This window comes from Thalia democratica, chromosome 1 (assembly GCF_965202585.1).
Source record: "Thalia democratica chromosome 1, ktThaDemo2.hap1.1, whole genome shotgun sequence".
Taxonomy (NCBI): Eukaryota; Metazoa; Chordata; class Thaliacea; order Salpida; family Salpidae; genus Thalia; species Thalia democratica.
The window spans coordinates 33,537,661-33,560,944 of NC_139165.1; the positions used below are offsets into that span (position 1 = coordinate 33,537,661).

Consider the following 23,284-nt stretch of genomic DNA (forward strand, 5'->3'; position numbering starts at 1 on the left):
AATTTTTTTTCCAAAGTATGAGATTTATTAATTCGTTTAGAATAGTAACATTACACTGTTTAAACATTAGGGGTTATCGCTAACACTGTGAGCTTAAGAATTTTTTATGTCAAATTCGGTGTCAGTGTAGAAGTGTTTTTATAGTGTTGTGTTTAGTTTTATAATTGCAGTTAAAGTTTAGGTATTAAGTATGTTAAACTTATGAATTAAAACCTATCTGAAAACTATAACTCATATTTGTGTTTTAAAAGTATTTTATGAAAGTAAGTTAATTTCAAGTGACAAACATAAAGTTTGTTAATTTTATTTACTTTACCTTGAAATATTTACTTTTCAATAGATTGCCTTAACTTCAGCTTTGTAATAGTTTTTTTATTATTGTAAGTGCCAACGATTTTTCTTACACTTAATAATTTATAAGGTACAATCGATGGCAACAGTTGTTTTTCACATTTTAATTTTGACTTAATTTTAAAAATGTACTGGAAGGTTTTATTTGTAGTAAAACTGTAAGTCATCGTTTTAATATCACATTCTTCGTTAAAACTAAATAAGTATTTGCTTAACTAACTTTTTTTCACTTATTCACATATATTTAAATTTACAATGTTTTATCAGTAGACATTGAATAGTTTAGTTAGTTAAGATTATTGTTATTAAGGTTATCAAAATAGCAATAGTTAAAAAATATATCTACTTGTTCCCCAAAATATATAAAGTATACTGACTTTTTATTACTTTTGTAAGAAAACAATTTTAATTCAAGTGGCTTTTATTTAGCTTTTTTATGTTAATGCATCAAGCTTTCCTGCTATATTTGCGTTTGTTTATCTTAACAAATACTCCTACAAGAAATAGCCCTTTAAGTTAGCTAAACCACCGTAATAGTAAACAAATCATATTGTTAAATGTTTTTGAACTTGCTTTTATAGCAGTATTAGTTATTTTGTTTGGCTATAAGATTTACATCAAACCCTTATAGTTAATGCAAACTCTTAAATTTTACTAAAATTATATAAATTAGCAAATTACTGCTCATTACAAAAATTGTATGAAAACAATTTGTAAGTGCTCTAACCACTTATAACTAGTTTGCTCTACAAATAGCTTAAGTTTAAAAAAAATTTTCCGTATTTATTTATATGAGAATGTATTACCAAGAACAATTACAACTTTTTTTCAATAAAGTATGTTTTACAAATAGACTTTTATGTTAAAACTACGACAAGCAAATTATAAAGTTTTAGTCAATCTAAAATACAATCTAATCTTACATTCTGATACTAGTACAGTTAAGTGAATAATTAAGCTAAAAATATTGAAATACTTTGACAATCATAAAAATTTCTATTATTTTGAATCTTTGTTAAAAAAACAAGCTTTTACAGAAAACTTAAGTATTGATTTGTTAAACGAAATAACAATTTAAAAATTATTATATAGTTTAAATATGTAGTTTTTCAAAAGCTAATTGACTGTAGCTACACAAATCATAAAAAAGGTGCCAATTAGGTGAAAAGCACTTTCACTACTAGCATTTATTTTTAGAACAAAAAACAAGCACGTTGTTTATTAGTGTTTTTGATTCGTTTTCTTTATTAAAAAATTATCTACTTTACAGTAAAAGCCTTTTTTGTGTTTTTTGAATTCTGTTTAACCTTGTAGTCAAATACAATTTAAGAAATATATATATAAGAAAATTGTTTATTTTGCAACTAAACGTTAAAAGTAAATGAGCTTCTGTTAAAACATGAGACTATAATAAAAACAAGTATTTTTATTCACTTTTTTCAATGCCTTTTAGTCAAAGTAAACACTTCACAAGCTTCTAATACTACGCATAAGTTCTAATTTTTTGTTTTGTTATAACAAATTTAATATAAAGAAACCTAAGAACACTTGGATTGTAATTTATTTAAACTATAAAAAATTAAAGTCAGAGCTTATCATTTAAATACTTAAATAAAGATAAATCAGATCTGGTTTAAGTTTATTTTTTATTAATATCCATAAATATTATTTCGTTACTTGTTACATTTTTGAAGTGAAGAAAATGCATTTTATAACTTATTTGACATTAACTGAAGCAATGGTCTATTAAAGTATTTTTTTTTATGCTAATTAGAAATACGTCCATAAGTTAAAGTAACTTGTGTGGCTTATTACTGAACTTAACTATTTGCTTTAAATATTAAAATCTGAGTATAGCTTAGCTAAAGTATGTCATAAAAACTTATTTAAAATTTTAGTACACTTTTTTATTGTTTCGTGCTATTACCTTAAGTACTCATTTTAAGATTATTTATATTCAAACTATTGAAAAAAAATTGAAGTTACTTTGATAAAACAGCTTATTAGTGAAATTTAAAGATTTTTATTTAGCTAGATTATTCAAAAAAACACTCTTAATGTATAAAGGGTTTTCGCTAACAGTTTCAATTTTAAAAAGGAAACTTATTTTTCTTAATTCATTGTAAGTTTAGATTTGTTTTTGGTTTGTGAGGCATTTAGTATCATACTTTTAGTTAAATTTTAGATATTAAGATGTAAAAAAAATATTTTTAAAGACTTCATTGCCTTAAGTTAGTTTTTTTATCTGGATATGTTATTTTTAAGTGACACTTGTTCAATGATTTGTTTTTTTACTTTACTTTCTATTTTAAATTAAAATATATTATGTTTGATGTTTTTCGTTCTTGAACACTTTTTCATTTGTTTAGTTCATCTTTGAAATGCTAAATTTTTCATAGATTTAATAATCAAAATGTGTTACATGCAATTGTAACTTTGAAAGCTATTTTTAACTTTTATATTTTAATTTTGAGCTTGTTTTAAAACCGTGCTAAACGTTTTTTCAAAGTTAAACAGGAACTCAGTTTTTAAATATCATAATACTTTTAGAATAAGTATTAATTTAAATAAAAAACATTTTTAAAACTTTTTCAAAAAATCTTAAAGATTAACTACGCTCTTTTGACAGTTACTGTTAAATAGTTTATTTCATTAAGTTATTTTTTAAATAAATTTGTTTAAAAAGAAACCATGTAATTATTTAAATATTAAGTGTATTTGTTGGTCCAACTATTTTACATAGACAAGCAAAAGTTGTTACTGTTGTAAAAATCTGTACTAATAATTTTTTTTTTTTTTTAAGTTCTATTGTTGTATCTAATGTAATTTATTTTATAAAACAATGTTTGAGCGATTATTACTTTAAGTTAGCTCAACCACCGATACGGTAAAATATTCTTTATTGTAATTACATTTTTTACACTGATAACATGTTATAAATAGCAGTATTTAATTAGTTTTGAAATTCAACTTAGTATAAAAATTACACAAAGCACTTATGATTACAATTATTAACTGTTTCTTTAATTATATCAACTAGCAAATAACTGCTTATTATCTTAACTGTATGTAAATAACCTATATTATCAAACTACTAATAATTAGTTGTCATATAAATTGCTTGAGTCTTCAAGTTTCGCTCAGTATGCAAACAATTGATTCCAATTTAGAGTTAAAATTGTTTAAATTTTTTGAAAAGTTACATTTTACAACGAAGTTTTTAAGTTTTTTACTTTATAAAATAAATATAAGCAATTTATGAGGTTTTTAAATACTCCTTAGAATAAAACTAACCTTTATTTACGACTAATATAATTGATTTAATTAATATAAAAATGTTTAATTAGTTGGTTAGTCTTAAATATCTTCAAACAGTGTGAAGTTTTGTTCGGTAGTTTTTCTTTTAAGCGTTTAAAAATAATAAAAGTAAAACATATTGAAATAAAATCTTTATTGTTTAGAATTCTGTAATAAAGCAATTTTGTAGATTTTCAAAAGCGAAATGGTTGAAGCCAGACATGTTAAAAAGCTCTGCTTTGTTTACTCGAGCGTGAAATTACTAACTTAAAACAAACCAAAGTTTATACGCTTCATTGCTGAATTACCATAGTAATTGTTAGCATTTTAACAAGTCTGGTTGAAGCTACAAAAAATTTTAAAAAAGGAGCAAATTGGGTAAAAAGCGCTTTAACTGGTAAAATTTATTTTAAAAATTAGAAACAAGCACGCTGTTTATTAGTGCTTTAGCTAAATTTATTTTGTTTAGTATAAAATCAATTTTTTTGTAAAATCTATACAAAATTAAGGCAATTTATGATTTTATATTGACTGTTTTAAACTTAATTTCGAGGTTTTTTATTCACTCTTGTTAAAGTTTAATATTTTTTTTGATATTTTGACAAAAACATACTATAAAAAGTTTTTTTTTTTAATATTTTTAATGTTTTTTTTTTGTTTTAATAAATTTTACTTAAAATAAGTTATTACAATAATTTTTGATGAGCATTGTACAATTGTAATTAAGTTACAATAAATAAAACTAAAAGTATTTTTTTATACATTACAAATCATAAAAACATTGTTATTTGTAAAAATTTGGCTTTTTTAAGAACAATGTTTCGTTATTATTTTCTCCCTAACAATCGCCAAGGTTAAACGCGTTTACTTTTAGAAACTATATTGTTGTGTGGTTTCCGTAAGCAATTTTGATTGTGTATAATTACATTTTTTGTCGTTTTACTTACTACATTAGAGCAACAATTTTGTTTAATTTCAGAACTTAAAAGTATATTATTATGTAATTAAAAAATCACAAAAAGCGCAACATCAGTTGTTGCCTATTTGGCAAGGCTGATGCGAACGCAGTTTACGCATTAGAGAAGGAAGTAGTTAGTGAAAGTAAGAAGAAGTTTGTCAAGCGCTTGGGTTTTGACTTGGATAAACTTAACAAGCTGACCAAAGTAAATCAAAACATCAAGTGTAGTGCACCATCCATAGGTGTGATGAAGGAAGGCGATTTTCTCGTTATGCAAAGTTAATGTTAAAAACTCAACTTTTTTTTGTGCAATTGTTTAATTATAAAAGTATTGCAGATAAAATAAAAAAAACTAGCTATTAAAAGTATTACTTTTCTAATTTATCTGATTACACGGATTTTTTCAACTTAAAAAAATGTCTTCTATAAAACACCTCATTTTACTTTATTTAAAATAGTAAAACGTAAACTAGAATAACAATTAAAAATAGCTGGTTCAAAATTTCTTTTTCCAAATTTGATTTTTAAATAAGCTTAATATTAACAATTATTAAAAATCAACAGTTAAAATCTTTAATCAACAGTTTATCTTAATAGTATATCTTTTATAAAAAAATACGTTTGGATTTTTCTAACTTCAAAATAATTTCATTTGTTTTATTTGTTACGTTTCTTTTTTGTAAGCTTATAAAAATTAAAAAAAGGGTGTCTGTAACAATAGGCATTTTGTTTAAATGTTAGTCATAAAAAACGAAACAAGTAGAAAATAATTACAACATTTTGCATAACTTATTATATTCTGAATTTACTTTAAAAATAAAAATATTAATTTTTGATTTTTCATAACAAAACACAATATATATAAATTTTAGATAACAATAAAAACGCCATAACCTTGCCTCCTAAATCTAAAACAAACCAAAATGCTTGCAAAGGAAAAACTAAAAAAGTGTGGTCAATTAAAACCATCATATGTTAGTAATTAAACATGTATTATCTAGTTATACTCGTTATATTATTTAAAACAATTTTAAGTAAAACACCGCTTTTCTACATAAAAATTTTGTGTCGTTTTAATTAATTAACTATAATTATTTACAAACTTTAATTTTAATGTTTTACGCTTTTTGATTAAATATTTTATTTAACTTCGCAGCACAAAAACCATTTTTCAAGCTTATAAAAAAAATACTGATTTGGAAACTAAAATTTTTATTTTGCAGGAAAAATGGACTGATAAGAAAAAAAAAATAATATTAGGAAATTATTTTGTTTTTTACCTTACTTTTCTTTTGTTTTGGTTTTTAGTTTTGGTTTTCTATTACTAAAAAGTCTAATAATTTTCTTAATGATAAAAAAAAATGTTATTTTTTTAAATGTATACTGCGGTAAACTTTGTGAAATTACTAAACTTTGTTTCTTTTGATTTTAAATGAAATTATTACAACTAGCTTTCATATATACTTCTTTTTGCTTGTTTTAGGAATATTGTCTATGAAGACTTTAATAAATAAATTAGTTTATGCTTGACTTGAGCTTTTTTAGAATACAAACTATTAGTTAGTTATATACTTTAATTAAGTGTAAAATGCTAATTTAATTAGCCGTTTATTAAGTTACTATTTTATATGGTTTTTAGATAAAACAAAATAAAAGTGAATTTTTATGGCGTTAATTTAAAAACAAATTTATTAACAGTTTTTATGATCTAATTTCATAATCATATATATTTTATTTTTCAAAATTTTTATGATAAACGTTTAAGTTTTGATTTAAATATACAGGGTAGATTAATTTATAATCTATTTGATTTAAAAACAAACCCACTACAACTCAAAACTTCAATTATTAGAAATGCTTACTTATAACGCTTAATAATTTTTAAGCCTGTTCACAAAGCAGCAAATATGAGAGCTACTTAATTATTTTATAAAACTAATTCTAATAAATTCTAATAAAACTGTTTTTAACAGATATATAGTCAGAAAATATAATAGTTTGTTAAGTAAATTATTTTATATAATTAAAATAACTACATTTACCTATCGATTCTTCCAATAAACTTAAAACCCATATTTAAATGCTAGTAATAATCATTTACATTCTTATTGTTAAATTGTTTTAAGTAGTTTTCAATACGGCATTTTTAAGACTAAATAGCAGTTTATAACTTTATTTTTTTTTATATTTTGAAGAAAAACTTTTGGAATGTTATAAACTGACAAAAATTTGACTTTGTTAAAATGTATGTTAGTGTAAATGAAAACAAGTATAGCCTTACTTCTGCTTTTATGTTTCTTTAAGTAACTTTTATTTACTAAGGCAGATTTTTGATCAATTAATGTGATTAGTATCAAAGCTGTATGCTAATGATATTTATAGTTGTACAATAATTTTGACCCGTTTCAAATTAATAAGTGTATTGTGAAGTGCCATAGCTCGCATTCTATGAACTTTTGTAAATTAATGATTTTTTATATAGCTGTATTGACAGTCTTTACAACTTAAAAGCAAAAAAAAACGACTATACCTAGAATAGCTTTTTTAAAACTGTTTTGTGTTAAAAACAAACTCACTCGAACTATTAACGCCAACAAATTAAAAAACCTTTAGAACTAGAAAACGGAAACTTCTTACGCCTTAACTTTTGTTTTTTATAGCTGTCCAACAATTTTTCATTACGTTGAAAATATTTTTGCTTTTTCGTTAAAATAACAAACTAAAATTGATACAAAACTTTTCAAAATTGATACCAAACTATGTAGTTCAGTCTTTACTAAAAATGAAGAAAAATTTTATGATATGTATTGTTATCAAGTAACTTGAGTCATTTTTTAATTTATATATCTTGAAAACCGAGAAATCATTTTATACAGCATGTCCAATTTTTCCGTTTTCAATAAGCTTTATAGTTAGATGTTAAACTATTTATAATTTAAAACAGCACACACTTTTTATGTTAAAATATTTAATATTTGGAAAACATATGCAAAAAAGTTTATGAAAACAAATAAAAATAAAAAAAAACTTATGAAAAACTAATTATCAAACAATTTTTCATCAAATTATTAATAAATTTGTGTTATGAAGTAGACTTTTTAACTTTATCCTTTAAAATTTAAAAGTTTAGAACAGTAATGAGAATTTAGTAGTTTCTCTAAACTGTAAAAACTACATTATTCTTTTATTAATATCGAAATAGATTTATAAACTTTATACAACAACTTCTAGTTTGGCAGATTTCGTTAAAGTTTTTTAATGGTCTAACAAGACTATAGCCTAAATTTGTTAATTTTCTGTTTTGTTTAACTCAAAGCATTTTGTTTACTGAAAAACTTAATTTCTTATTTACTTAAACTTTAATTGTGGTTTTTTATTGTATCAACATTAGGCTCTTTTAAAAAACATACTTTAAGTATTATATCTATTTTAGATTCTCTGTACTTTGAAAGTTTTTGTTTCACAAATTTAATTTTAAAACATCTTTTTAAAGCTTTAAATAACAACTACAATTAAATACACATGTTTAATATTTTATGTATTTACATTTCCATTTATTTGTCGTTTTAAATATGTTTCAAAAGTTCTGATTTGTTGGTTTTATTTATAAAGTCTATAGGTATTTAGGTAATTTGTAGTTAAAAATATATTTAAAATTTCCGTAAATACAAAATTATGTTTTAACTCTTTGTAAATTTAGCGGCCTTTAGATTTTTACGCTGTAAATTATTTTTTAAATTTAAACATTGCAATGTTAAAACAGTATGTAATTCATTCATTATAAAAGGCAACGTGTATTTATTAGAAATACAATCTGCTGTTTGCAGAAAGCGAAAATCTTTTATTTAAAATTTACAAAATGTTTTGAAAAACCAACAACTAATAAATATACTAAAACTAAACGGTACACTACTGTAACAGATATATTTTATATTGCACCTACATCTAACTCAGGGGTCGGCAGGCAGTTGGTGGTCGCGGGCCAAATTTCAAGTTTACAAAGTCTTCGCGGGCCGCAGTTTTAGTTTTAGTGACATTTGAATAATCTTTTGGTTTTAGTTTTAGTCACACCAGAGAAAAGTTTTATTTTATTCACCTTATCATTTTAAATAACTTTTAGCTATAAATAGAATGACTATTTAATTTAAATTAAATTAAATTAGAATAAAATTTACATTGACTAATATACTTAAGTGTCAATAAACCAAGTACTTTCATAAGCACTTACTAAGTTAAATTTAATACTTTTGTAATTTTACATTCAATTTAACTCTCGATAAAAACCAAACTTAAAAGACAATTTATTAGTTACTTTTATATATTTGTTATATTATCAACCCCTCTTTTCATATTTCTAAGAATATTAACTTCAAAAAAAAGTGTTTGCGTGTTAAATAATTTACATTCATTAAAAAAATTATTTATTAGTTAATTTAATAAAATTAATACCTGTTTGTATTATAGAAAGCTAGAACAAATTCTTTAACATAATTAATTCTCGAATACTTAAATTAAATATCTTATTAGTAACTTAAATATCTTATTAGTCTTTTATATGATTGTCACTTAAAAAGCAAAAATGTCTGAGTTGTATCAAACCAGCCTAAGTTCATTTAAAGTTTAAAAAGCTAGTAAATCGTTGTAAATCAAGCTCAAGTAACTAGTAAAAATATCATCATCATTAAAAAGTACACAAAGTGTAAAAAAACAATAAAAAACTACAATTATTAAACTACACTACAGTCATAATAATTATTCTGGGAATTCTAAGGTTTATTTAAAGTGTTCGAAATAAAAGTTTTACACACATCTGAGTTTTCAAGCTTTTAATATAGCCTGTTTGTGTAGCAACCCAGTTAAAACAAAGTTCACAACATAAAGAAATAACGAAACTTATTAGCAGTAAACAAATTACATGTCAAAAAAATATAAGTCAGCTGGAATGGACAGTTAACTTTCTTAAACATTTTTAACAAAAGTATAAAACTTAATTGAGTCATTAGCGAAGAGAAAAACCTATTTTTTGATAAGCATTACAGCAATTCTTTATCTGCATCAAGAGTTTAAAAATATTAGTTGTAAAATAAAAGACGAGCAACAAAAAAAAAAGTTAGTTAGGAGTTATCGCGAGAAACGATATAAAAATAAATCACCAAAGTCAGTTCCAACAAAGCACATGATTATCTTCAGTAACTACAGAATTATCAGAAAAAAGTTGTTAAGGCAAGTTATAAAGTAGCAAAATTTATTATTAATAATGAGATACCGTTTACTATTGAAAACTTTTTTAAAGAATTTTTGTTGGCAGTAATGAAAAACTTTTGTTTATTTCTTCAATGACAACAAAAAGTCCTATTTAGTAAATGCATTAAGGTTATAAAGTCGCATAAATCAAACTATGACTTTAATCAATATGTTAAAATGAGAGCACTGATAGAAAAACTATTGCTCATCTGAGAATTTTTATTAGAGATGTTTTTTAACTTTGACACTTTAGTATAATTTCTTGCTTTAGTTCAAACACGAAGCACAAAAATCAGTGAAATTTTATAAGTAAAGGTGCAATGCACCAAAAGTTTTTAGAAGTACAATTCCTTCTTTTATTTTTAGTATAAAGTTTAATTAAAGTTTAAAAAGTGTCTTATAAAGTATATTAATATTAAAAAACACTGTTAAGCTATTTAGTATATTTTTTAATAAAGAAATGTTTATTTGCTAAATTTTTTGTGTCAAATCGAAATTTCACTACTTTACATGTAAAAATTGTTTGAAACTCAAGGCTTTTTCAAAAATTCTCAAATTCAAGTTTTTTTCCAAAATTTTTAAGCATAAATTTTCAAGTTCAAAGCTTGAACTTGATATATTACAACATATATTATAACTGAAACTAACACTTTGGGTTGAGCGAAACTTACATCATAAGTTTAATTTGCCATTCTTTTAAGCAAAAAAGCCAGCCTGAATTAACAAAAACATTTCTGATATTTTTGTATACAAAAAACAATTCTAGCCAATAACTTATAAAATGACTTAGTTGGCCTGAGATTTGAAATCTTCAAATAGTGATAGTCTGAGTGTGTGTCATGTTTATAAACTATCCTTTAGTCTAACAGCAAATGTGTGTATTGATATGCAAAGCATAAAAGTTAACTTAGTTTGACAAAATCAATGTTTGAAAAATGGAAATGTATACCTAACAAAAACTATACTAGTTTATGTCATATATATTGTTTTAATTGTGTCTGTACAAATTTAGATATTACATGTAGAAAAAACAAACTTAGAAAATTATGCATAAATTAAACTTAAACTAACTAAAGTATTTTATAAAATCTGATATAAAATATGAGCATTTTTTTAAGTTGGTTTGATATAAATTAGTTCAAGTGCAAAGAAAACTTCTATAAAATTAAAATGTGTCAAAACAAAACTTAGATAAATCTTTTTTTCTTAATACTATGTTATTTTAAATGTTTTTACACTAAAACATAACATTTACAAATAAAAGATATATAACAGAAAATTAGGTATAAAAAAATATTGGAAGGAATATCTAAGCTATAAAGAAATGACACTTTAGTTAATTACTGTGCATTACTTTTGTACAAAATGGAAAACATTTGCATTTAGTTTATTTGATAAGTAGGTATAATATAACTAACTTATTTAATTCAAGCACTCTTTTTTCAGAAATTACTTGCTGTTGTAAAATAGAAGTTATTATGAAACTCAGATAATATCCTGTTAGAATGCTAATCTGTCTTCTTCACATTTTTAAGTTAAAGTAGCAACTTCTTCTATTTATTTTTGAAACTTAAAAGGAGACTTAAAACCAAACTAAACAAATTAAATCGAATTACCAAAAAAAAAATTACTTGAAATAATTTTTTGCTCAGCGGGCCACTTTTACATGCTCGCGGGCCACAAAATTTTCTTTCGCGGGCCGCATTCCATTCAAAAAAATAACGTGCTCGCGGGCCGCAGATTTACCTTTCGCGGGCCGCAATTGGCCCGCGGGCCGCAGTTTGCCGACCCCTGATCTAACTGAATACTAATTGCACAGTTCATTATTTCGTTTAGCTTAATTTTCCAAGCAAAAAAATTTAATACACAACTGCCAATGAAATTTTTAAAACACTACTTTCGTAAAATAAAATAAGCTTAGTTTGTAAGACTTAAAGTTTACCTTTAAAATGCATTTTTTTGTTTTAACTTTTATAAATTTTCAAGGTAATTGTTGTATAACAAAGTAGTCTCACTAAGCTTAGTTAATTACCAGAGTTGAAGGTTAGAATGTATTATTCTCTATAAATAGTAGAAAATATAATTTCAGTTTAAAACTGACTAAAAGAAACAGTAAATATAAGCTTTGCCTTGTATAACACAATACTTTGTCATGTTGTTTTCTTTGACTGAAACAAAAAAGCTTACTATAGTAACCTGATAACTAGGTACGAACTTTCAACACAAAACAAAAGTGCTTAAAAAAGTATGGTCTTTAATTACCTACTTAAGTCTAATACATTCCTGTTTAACATGTTTTTATATTTATATTTATGTGTTTATTCAACCAAAAAAGTTTTAAAAAATATCTCGTATTTTTTTGTACCTTTAAAATTTACATAGTGTACATAGTTACTTATTTTTAAAAGATATGACATAAGAAAAAATTGATCATGTTTAGTTGTGTTTGATCAAAAAGTATAGTTTATGGGTATAAATTTTGGGAGCCGTCAAATAGACACGGTGCGTCACTTTGGTACGGAGGGTCACTTTAGCTCAGCGACAAAACGACACTGTGCGTCTTTTTGGCACAGCGACAAAACGACACGTTGCGTCACTTTAGCAAAGCGACAAAATGACACGCTGCGTCACTTTGGCACGGAGGGTCACTTTAGCACAGCGACAAAATGACACTGTGCGTCACTTTGGCACAGCGACAAAATGACACGCTGCGTCACTTTGGCACGGAGGGTCACTTTAGCACAGCGACAAAATGACACGGTTGTTAATAAGAGAGGGAACGATTTGTTGTGAAGCTTCAATCTTCATTGGTACCGACAACGATCTTATTTTTCTAGGAAACTTTTCGGTTTCCTGTCTTCTAACCTGTTTTGTAGAATCAGCAACAATCACATTGATTAACTTTAAAAGCAAAGACCGCAGGAACTTTTGATTGTGACTTTATAAAATAAAATGAAACACGTAATGTTTATACCTTCTTTTGTCCATCGTCGTACTTACAAACAATATACTCATTTTTAAGCAGTAGCAAGGTGTTAGGTGTGCTTGAAAGCTGTGCTTAATAAACGACAAATAATTACTTGTATCAAACAACGTTCACAAAAATGCAAAATCAGCAGTTTATTTAATAAACTACGACTGCCAAAATTAAAGAAAATTTATTTTTGATTTCTTTCGAATGAAAAACTTAAACACAGTTTCGTACTAGAACTTGAAACGAGTAATAAAAACTAGAAAAGGACTTGCCATTTTACGACTAGAATGATAAAAACTCATATAAACATATTTTTAAACTTCAGCAACATTCTGATTTCAAAAATACAATCTACATTTTAGAACAATCATTCAGCACATCTAAGCAATAAACTAGTAGATGTAAACACAGAGGAAAATTTGTTTTATAAACTAAAACTTAGACGTTATCGAAAACAACTTTTCTATAAATATAAAATAGAATAATAGACGAACATAAACGAAAATTTAAAAACAAAAATGTTAGTCTATAGAAAAATTGTATGAAATTTCCTAACGAAATTCAATCAAATTGGTGCTTTGGCCGGATTCGGACACAAAAGTGTGCAACCTCTGATCTGCTTGTCTTATTCTAATGTTTTTTGGTGGCGGTGGTATGCCAGATATAGCATGCTCAATGCTCAAGTTATAATATTATTTTTCTAAATTTTAGAATAGGATTTTTTTAAATATACGAAACTTAAGTTGCTATTACAACTAATTTTTAACTTTGTTTTTTGAAATATTTTCTAAAATTATGGTGTTATATTCATAACATAATTTTTTACAAAAACCTTTTTTTGTTCAAAATTACCTACGTTAATAAACTTATTTTAAATAATCAGTGGATTGTACTTAATGCTATGTTATACAAACTAGGCTTTAAAATGAGTAAATGGTACATTTTACTTTACAAAATATTCTGAATGTTTTAAAACCCTTAAAACACAGTTTAATAACTCAGAGAAAGCTATTTTAGAATACTTATATTTAAAGGTGTTCAACTACTTAGAAATTAAATCAAAAGATATTTAAAAGTAGTAATGAGTGATTAAAAAAGACTTAAAATAAATCAATAAATAAATACAATTTAAAAAAATGTTGATTCTAGGCTGAAGCAGCAATGTTGTATGTATAACCTCTAGTGCTTAATTTTCTGAAAAGTGATAAATATATAAATGCGCATGAATGGATGCATCAGACTCTTAATTTTCTCTTAACTTTTCAAAATATTATTTTTAACTTTTTCATAAATTAGGCTCCAGTACCGTTTATTTTAATTATTTGCTTTTAGACAAGTTTATTATACATTTTCAATACATAGTTTTAAGTAAACAACCTAACTTATTAACTTTTGTTGAATATTTTTTGTATGTTTTTGGAAATTTAGGACTTTACATTAAAAAAAAATATATTTAACTGCTCGTAATAGATTGTTAAAGTATGTGATTTACGACTCGATAACTGAAATGTTCTTTGGTATAACTTTTCAAGCGATAACCTTCTGTCGTTTAAAAGACAGAAATAAATAAATTTTTATGTTTAAACAAACTACTAGGTTTAAATACTAAGCATATTTAATATAATTGGCTAGTTAATACAAAAGCAGCTTTACTCTGTATTTTTAAAAACTAGAGATAAAACATGCATGACTTAATCTTACAACGAAATAACTCTGTATTAAATTAAATCTTAATTATTTTTTAAGACATTTTCTGAATTATTAATTAAACTTTTAACAAAAAGTACTAAAATTTGTTCATTACATAAATATAAAAAGTCGTGAAACGTAAAAATTAAACTTAGAATTTTTATGTTTTTATACTATAACTTAAATTTTAAAGTATTGTATCATATATAGTTTCAAATGTATCAAACTACTATAGTTTGGAAAAAAAATAACTAATAAATAATAAGTAAAATACAAAAATATAACCTAACTGACGCACCTGCCAAAGTGACCCACCGAGTCATTTTGTCGCTGTGCTGAAGTAACGCGTCGAGTCATTTTGTCGCTGTGTCTAAGTGACCCTCTGTCACAAAGTCACGCACCGTGCCAGAGTGACCCACAGTGTCATTTTGTCGCTGTGTCAAAGTGACGTACCGTGCCAAAGTGACGTACCGTGTGATTTTGTCGCTGTGTCATTTTGACAACTACCCATAAATTTTACTCCTGCTAACTTATTATTTAATTTTTTTTTTTGCTTTTTGGAGTAATGGCTTTAAAATAGACATTCAAATACTTTATTTTATATACAATTTTCATAAACTATTTTCTAGTTTCTTTAGTTTTAACTTATTAAAATTTAACACAGTATGATATATTTAAATTATAAAAGTTTTGTATTACTTCTAAAAGGTTTTTTTCCAAAATGAAACGAAATTGCATTTTAAAAACATTATTTTTCAGTTAAAAAAGCGTACCAAACCGGAAGGGCGTTACTAGGAAATGCGTACCTAGTTGGCGGATTAGAGTATTTGTGAATTTATAAAACTATCAAAAGAAAGAATTAAAATTTAACTATTTTTTAAATATTTTAATCAGGTATTTGAACAATTCATAAATAAAAAACGATTTCATCCATCAAATAAGTAGTTTTGGACGTTGAAATATTCAAAACTATACTTAAAATCGTGAGTAAGAAAATAAAAAATTTTTCAACTAGTTTAAATAAATAAGTTCTTCCAATGTTTTCCTACTTTTGTTTAAATTTTAATGATTTGTATAAATTCGTTATTGAGGTACAACTTTTAAACAAACAATATGTGTAGGAAAAATCATACCTTTTACATTTTTTGATGTTATACAGCAACTTTTGAGCTTTCAGTTTTTTTTTTTTTTTTTTGATTAGATTAATTTTAAAAAATCACCCTGTGCAAAATTAAAATGATTTAAATTAAACTTAAACTTTCGATTTTCTGAAAACCAACCCAACGCTAACTGTATGGGAGCTAAAAAGTGTGACCTTGGAGACTTTAGTTGGAATTGTTTTTAGATTTGGCAATCATCACAAAAACACATTGTGCAAATTTTAAAACGATTTTATATAAATTTCTGTGATGTCAGTTCTTGATTTCATAAGAACTAGAAATTTACAAAATTCAAAAAAATCAACACTAAATATTCAAAAACACCTACAGTAAAAAAAAAGGTAAACAAAAACAATAATCACTTCCATATAACTTTCCTTAAACAGCCTTTAATTGTGCACAATGTGACCATGTGATAATTACCACATGTAATAAAGTTTCCAGCAAAAAACAATAAAGTTTATTTATTACTGTTCTGTGCAATAGCTTTTTAATCTTTTATTTAAATTTTCTGATACGTTATCCACATTTGAATGTGTACCAATTGAGGCTACTTAAAACTAGTGTTACTGTCTGTTTTTACAGCGTCTTGTTTAATGTATTAATACATTTTAAACGTTTTTTCATAACCAAAGAAAAAATTCAAAATTTTTTTCACAATTTCGGGTGGAACCGTCTATTTGAGAAAATAACCTTTATTTCGTTTTCTAATACTCAGTTATTGCTATGTATCAAGTCATTATATCTTATAAAACAGTTTAGTAAGTCAGGTTTCAAGGTTTAATATTTTCTTCGTTAAAAAACTCAAATAGTTACCTGAAAGAATAAAGTTATCCTAAGTGTTTAAGCTAGAAATAAATCATCAACTTCAATTAACGCTAACAAAGTTAAAAGTTGTCTAAAAGAAACTGGTAATTAATCTCTTTTTGTAAATGCTGCTACATAATTTTACCTATGCTACTTAATATTTAATCAAAATTATAAATTGTAAAAACTAAGCATGGATAATGTTATTTTACTGTTATTATAACTAACACTACATTTCATATCTGAATTTATTAAAAAAAAATACTAAATAATAAATTAACAGTTTTAAATACACAACAAAAGCCACTTATGCAACAAATCAGTTGTGATAAGTGTTTTCGTTTAGCTAACATGGCGTTCATAAGTCTGCTATAAAATGTGAATAGAAGCGTGTTAATACTTGTAAGATATACCATGTATATATAGATGTAAATTATTATTTTAGTACAAGAGTATATATTATAATAATATTATACTCGAAAGTATCAAAAATTATATATTTATACTAAGGCTATGGTTATTGTTAATGAAACAGTAATGTTGTCAGGTAAATAGGCAACAAAACAAGCTAATAGATTACATACCTTAATTAAAGGAACAATTTTGTAGCTTTATTGTAATATAAAATATATTAAATAGTTTAATCAGCAATTGAAATATTATTTAGATAATAAATTTTATTTATCACTGAAAACTTTTATTCAGACTAAAATTTGTTTGAAAATTTAAATTGAGTTTGAATGAAGATGTTATACCTAATGTGAGAAAGTCACTTTTTTTACTATAGCTGTATTTATACAAACTTGTAATAAGATTGTATAGTTGACTCGTTGTTTTTAGTTTCTACAAGGCGCTTTAGAGGGAGTATTCTGATTCTTTTGTATAAATAAATTAAATCTTTAATTCAATTTTAATTAATAAAAATTCAAAACTTTAACAAACAAGGATTTTAATGCTAAACATAACACCATGGAGACAACAAAAACGTTTAAAACAAAGTAACGAAAATAATTCACAAAATAAAGTTAGATAATCAAATAAACGTATATAAATCAATTTTTGCAGTGGCCACATTTGCACACTATAGCATTCCCCCATCCGTATTTCCAAGTGAGCTCTTCTCCCTTGTCAATGTCGCGATTGGCGAAAAAGGCCACTCTACTAAACATTGACTTCTTGTCAGTGTTCACTTCGATAAACTGCATGTTCGGCTTGCAAGAATTGTTGAAAAACCTCGCTTCGTTTCCGCTAACGGTTGGATCAATGGTAAAGCCGGAAGCTTTTTCTTCGTCATTAAGTATTATAAGAAAGTAACTATTCTTCAGATTTTCATACTTATTTTTGCGTCTTTCATATTCATCTTCTTTTATGATTTCGCCGCAATATTCTGATATGTAAGTGCCTTTTCTAATTTTTTTCATTGTTTTGACGCCCCAGCCTCTATCCAAGGTTCTAAAAAGGCAAAGGTTGCAGTTGCTTCCTTGTTGCACTACTCGATTGAGACATTTTTTTTTCTCACTATTTGTTTTGACGCCCCAGCCTTTATCCGAGGTTCTAAAAATGGAAAGCGTCAAATTGCTTTCTTTTTGCAAAGCTCGATTGGGACATTTTGCTTTGTCACACTGACAGCTGGAATCGCATTCCTTAAGCATATATTTATTACTAACAAGCTTTACTCGTCCGTCTAATTTGTAATGATTTTCAGGATTGAAGCAGCATTCAACGCGTTTCTTGTTAATTCCTTCGTCGGGTTCGATTGAGCAGTTATTTTTGCATTTACACGGCGTAAGTTTTTCATTTTCAGCTGATTTCGGAAATTCCTTTAGACCTGGATAATCTTTGCTCCATATTAAATACAACGGGAGATATTTATCATCGACTTCGTTTTCAATTTCAAATCTAAACCTTGGTTCCAATGCAGTGTTCATTTTGACTTCTTCCTTTTTCAAAAGCTCTTTTGCTTTATACTTTTTAATTTCGTAATCAGAAGTAAACTTAAACGTTTTCTCTTCGTTTCTATATTTATACTTTGGGACACCAAATAAGCTCATCTTTGCAAAAGCCTCTTCAAAACCAAGGTCGTCTCTTAAAAGATCTTTTTCGTGGTTCTTGTTAGTGCAGTACAGCAGATACTTTTTCTTGTAGTCATTCAAAAAGTTTTGAAGATCTCCAGCGAGAAGGAAATCACGATTTTTCCAATCGCAACTACTTTCTGGAAATCCTTTCCACTTCACTCTGAACTGCAAGCTGCCGTCTTGAAATCTGTAATCAGATATGTACTCTACGACTTTTTCCTCACTGCTGGATTTTTGTTCAGGTGTGGCACTAACAGGAGTCAATTTTTTACGAGTAAAAGTGTTTTTAAATATTTTCACAGGTTTGCTCGCAATTCTACTAGATCTTCTATGTGGCATCATTGATAAAAAAACAGCTGTTGAAGTTATTTTTGTAAAGTAAAAGCAAATTGAAAACTTTTTAGCTAATTTTTATAATGTAAATAATTTAAAAGAACAATTTTAACAAGTATAAAGTTAACAAAAATATACTTTTAAAGCATTTAGTTGCAATTCAACTGTATACTACTGATAATGTAAAAAATGTATAACTTAATTGATCATATATAGTTTTTAATGTTCTAACGTCATAAAATTGTTAACAGAAAATAAATGTCGTTTAAAACACTAACACAAATTTCAATTGAAATACAATAGACTTGGTAGTTACTGATACAGACAGTTGTTCAATAAATTTTAAGTACAAGTACAGATGTTAAGCTTTTTAGAATTTAAATTTAAATGTTCATTTAATAGAATATACAAAGAAACTTGTATGTAGATTTTCCAATTGCCTTCATGAAAATATATACTAAAAACTAAAGATTAAATGTATAAATGCAATTTTTTTTTCTTTAAATTAATATTTAATTGTTAAATATTGCATTATTAACCACTGATTAATCTGATAATAAATACTCTTACTTGAGTCATATTACAGTTTATTAAAAACTAAAAAATCTTAATTTGTAATGTATAAGTAGTTAGTTATACTAATTTGTTGTCTAACTTTTATTGCGTTATGTCGTTTCTCCTCAGAGCAGTTCATCAGACGCTAACAAAAGCTAAAAAACAAAAATATTTCTATATGTTTAAATTTAACTTTGAACTTGTTAATATTCTAAAGAACGTTCTTTTGTCTTAAACTTTAAAAAATCCGCCTGATTGCGATTTGAATTTTTGAGTGGGGACCCTTTAGAAATTCAAAGTTTTTCATAAGATATGGAAAATAACTGGGTCTAAAGTTTATACCTATTAAAAAAAAGTATGAAAAAAATATTCGAGCCTAATTAACCCTCGTAAAATAATATTTTTAATATTTAGCTTTGAAACATGTTAATATTAGAATTTAATGGTAATTTTTAGAAAAAAAAAAGTATTTTTATCAAAAAATTGTAACTCAAAGCAAAAGTATGTACAAAATACAAACATATAAAAAACAAAAAATAAATTACAACCAAAAAATAACAAAATTTATGCAATTTAAAATAAATTGAAGTATTCCCTAGGGTAATAAAAGCATTGTTTAATCAGTTTATTTCTCTTATCAAGGATTTTTCTTTCGTTAGCGTTTGCTATGTACAGTCTTTTTAGGTTAAATGGTGAGTAATAAATCTTTATACTTTATCTATATAATTGCTATAAAGTTACAGATACTTGAAATTTTCTTAAAGATCTTAAAGCTATTATTCTGCAATGCACCACCCCATGCGACGCCCTTGCTGTTAAGTTATAAAACTAATTAGAAAATTTAAATAGAAATATCCTGAAAACTTATTTATGCTAGAGAATTAAGCACTTTATCAAATCGGTTGTAGTTAAGATAGCTTTAATTAACTAACATTAAATTTTAGCGTCAAAATGTTATAGTTATAATCATTAATAGCTTGGGTTAGTATATCTTTTATGTGTTTCTTTATTTACTTTCATATAAAAGAGAACTGTCGCTTTTATAAATAAATATACGTAGTTTTGGATATTTTTTTTTCGGTTTACTCAATTAAAATAAAAATAATCGGCTACCTTAAATTTAGGAAGTTGATCCTGAAACTTAGGAAGTAAAGAAAATCATAGCTTGTTTCAAATATAAAGTTTTTAAGTAACATTCACCAAGTAATAAAAAACTATCTTTGTTAATAAGTCGTTGACTAGTATTAGACTTGAATTTAAAATTAGAATATCGCTTCTTCGCAAGGGTGGTTAGGTATTTAGTTGTCAAATTGGTCGCAGGCTTTGAAAATAAACGTTTTTGTGGGCCGTTAATTTTCGTTACGGACTCTAGAATATCTAGTCTTAGTTACAACAACTATAGACTCTAGAACATCTAGTGTAAGTTACAACAACTCTAGACTCTAAAATAGGGGTGGGCAACGTTTTTCAATAAAAGGGCCTGATACTGTAAAATTTCGTCTTTTGCGGGCCGAAGCATTTCAAATTAGTGATTTACCGGATCTAGCCGAATTATGACTATTTAAATCCAAATCCGACTGGATACCTGTTTTAAGTCGAGGAATGGATCTGGTCGGATTCTAAAACAAATAAAAGTTTCGGATCAAATCGGAATCTAATTATTAAACACAATTGATAACGATTTTAAATCCTTTAAACTCAAAAAAATTCTCAAGTCTGACAACTAAGGGCATAGTTTTATCGAAACTATCAGACATTTTTAACTGTTTAGAAAAATTCGAATTAATTTTTGAGATATGAGCAGTCAAAGTCGGTGAACTCAATAGGTTCCTAATAGAAGGCGCAAACTAAAAATGCGTAAAAAGACTATTTCACTAAAAATCTATATCCTCCTTCATTTTAAAAGCAATCTTCTTCAAATATTTACAGAAATTGTATTATTAAATTTTGAAAAGATTGATCACAGGAATTTTTTTAATTTTGAAAATGTTAATTAAAAAAAAAACAACCTATTTGTTTTGTTTTTTTTATCTAAATTCTTTAATTTTTTTATATTTTAAATTCTAACATTTAAAGTCTTTTAAATTATAAAAGGAACGTTTCCTGAAAATTTGAGGTCTCTATCTCAAAAAGTAAAGGAGAAGATAGGTTTTTAGTGGTTTTTTTAAATTCCGCGAAAATTGACCCCGAAAAACTTGCGGTCTATACGTTTGTATTGGAAACATTTTATAAAATTTACAATATCTCAAAAGTTAAATAATATTTCATAATTCTATAAAAACTGGCTTGTAGTTTGTACTTTAAGCTTTCGTATAAGATCTATTGTTATTTTTAGTAAAAAAAATGTCGGACCCCCCTATGCCCGATGTAGATTAAGACATGATGTTTGAATAACGTCTATAAATAGAATTGACATTGTTATTGACGAAGGTACGTATGTAAAGTATCGCACTTAAAAAAACATTTTCATCGGGGTAATTTTACAAAAAGATATTCCAACTAAGCTAGAACAACAAAATATTAGGACAAAATGGTGTAAATATTAGTAAAAATTAATTTATAAAGAAATTTTTTAGCATGTTTTTGAAGTCAAATTCTTCCTGTTTTGTTTTGTAAATGTATGATGTAAAATTGTTTAAAAAAAAAAATTAATATTGACCCTTTGCAGGCATGTAAATTTGCTCACGGGCCGATCATTTTCATTTGCGGTTCGGATCCCATTAAAACTAAAAAACAGTCGAGGGCCGGTCATTTTCACCCAGCGGGCCAGATACGGCCTGCGGGCCGTACGTTGCCCATTCCTATTCTAGAATATCTATTGTAAGTTTATTTGAATTCTAATATAGTCTATAGAAAGGTACGCAACCTGCTGGCTGCGAACAAAAATTTAGCTTCTGTTTAGAAAATTTTCTAAACTTACGCTAAATATTTTAGAGGAACTTTAATTGAACTAAACTACAACTGTAGCTGACAAATCTTTTTTTAAAGTAAAATTATTTAAATAAAATTTTGAGTCCTTTTTTTTAATGTTGTGATAGTTTTCTTCTAAATTGTAATGCTAATATAAATAATGAAATATTTTATGAACAACAAACTCAAAATGAAATCTTGTGAATATTAATATTAATTTATCTTAATGATCGAAAAACATTGTTAGTTTTTACATCATTTTTTAAATCCTATTTTCAAAAATTAACAGCTGATTTAAAATTTAAGATGATTTTAAAAACTTTTATTAGTTGAATAATCTGATCTGAACACTAATCGTTTAAAACTTAAAAAAAACAATTATAAAATATCTGGTTATACAAAATTTTTGTGAAAGAATGGCTTTTTATTTTTTTAAACACAACTAGATAACTTTTTAACAATCGAACAAATGCACTAATTGTTTAAAGTTAAAATTTTAAAAGTATACAATTTTAGTAGATGTTTTTAATAGATATAGTATAAATCAGAAGTTGGCAGCGTTATGTAATTGCGGGTCAATTTTCTGAGACGAAAACTGTTTGCGCGTCGCACTATTTAGAAAAAAATTGAGGGCTGCACACAAATAAAAAATGTTCTCGTAATCAGTGGCAAAATGTATACACTATGAATTATTAGATCATTAATATAATTAATTATTGAATTTAGAGTCTAAATGTAGCTTTTTAAAACAAAATATTTGATTTTATTGTTGTTAAAATGTATATTTTTGGCTTAAAAGGAGATCGCAGGCCGAAGATTTTGACTTTAAGGGCAAAAAGGTAAAAGCGTGGACCAACTAAATAATTAATGAAATGTGAAAGATTTCATGCTCAAATAATATTAATTTTTATTAAACATACATAGGTCATGT

General features: G+C 25.6%; 1 protein-coding gene across 1 annotated transcript; it reads right to left on the reverse strand.

Annotated features, from left to right (window-relative positions):
* Positions 1-17,532: 17,532 nt before the first annotated feature.
* Positions 17,533-18,894, reverse strand: LOC145835424 (histone-lysine N-methyltransferase SUV39H2-like). The gene has a single exon (XM_082943009.1). It carries the CDS (start codon positions 18,892-18,894, stop codon positions 17,533-17,535), a length of 1,362 nt encoding a protein of 453 aa, XP_082799135.1.
* Between the last annotated feature and the right edge of the window lie 4,390 nt (positions 18,895-23,284).

Coding starts and splice junctions, on each gene's coding strand:
- LOC145835424 (XM_082943009.1), bottom strand. CDS start 18,894: ATGCCACATAGAAGATCTAGTAGAATTGCGAGCAAACCTGTGAAAATA.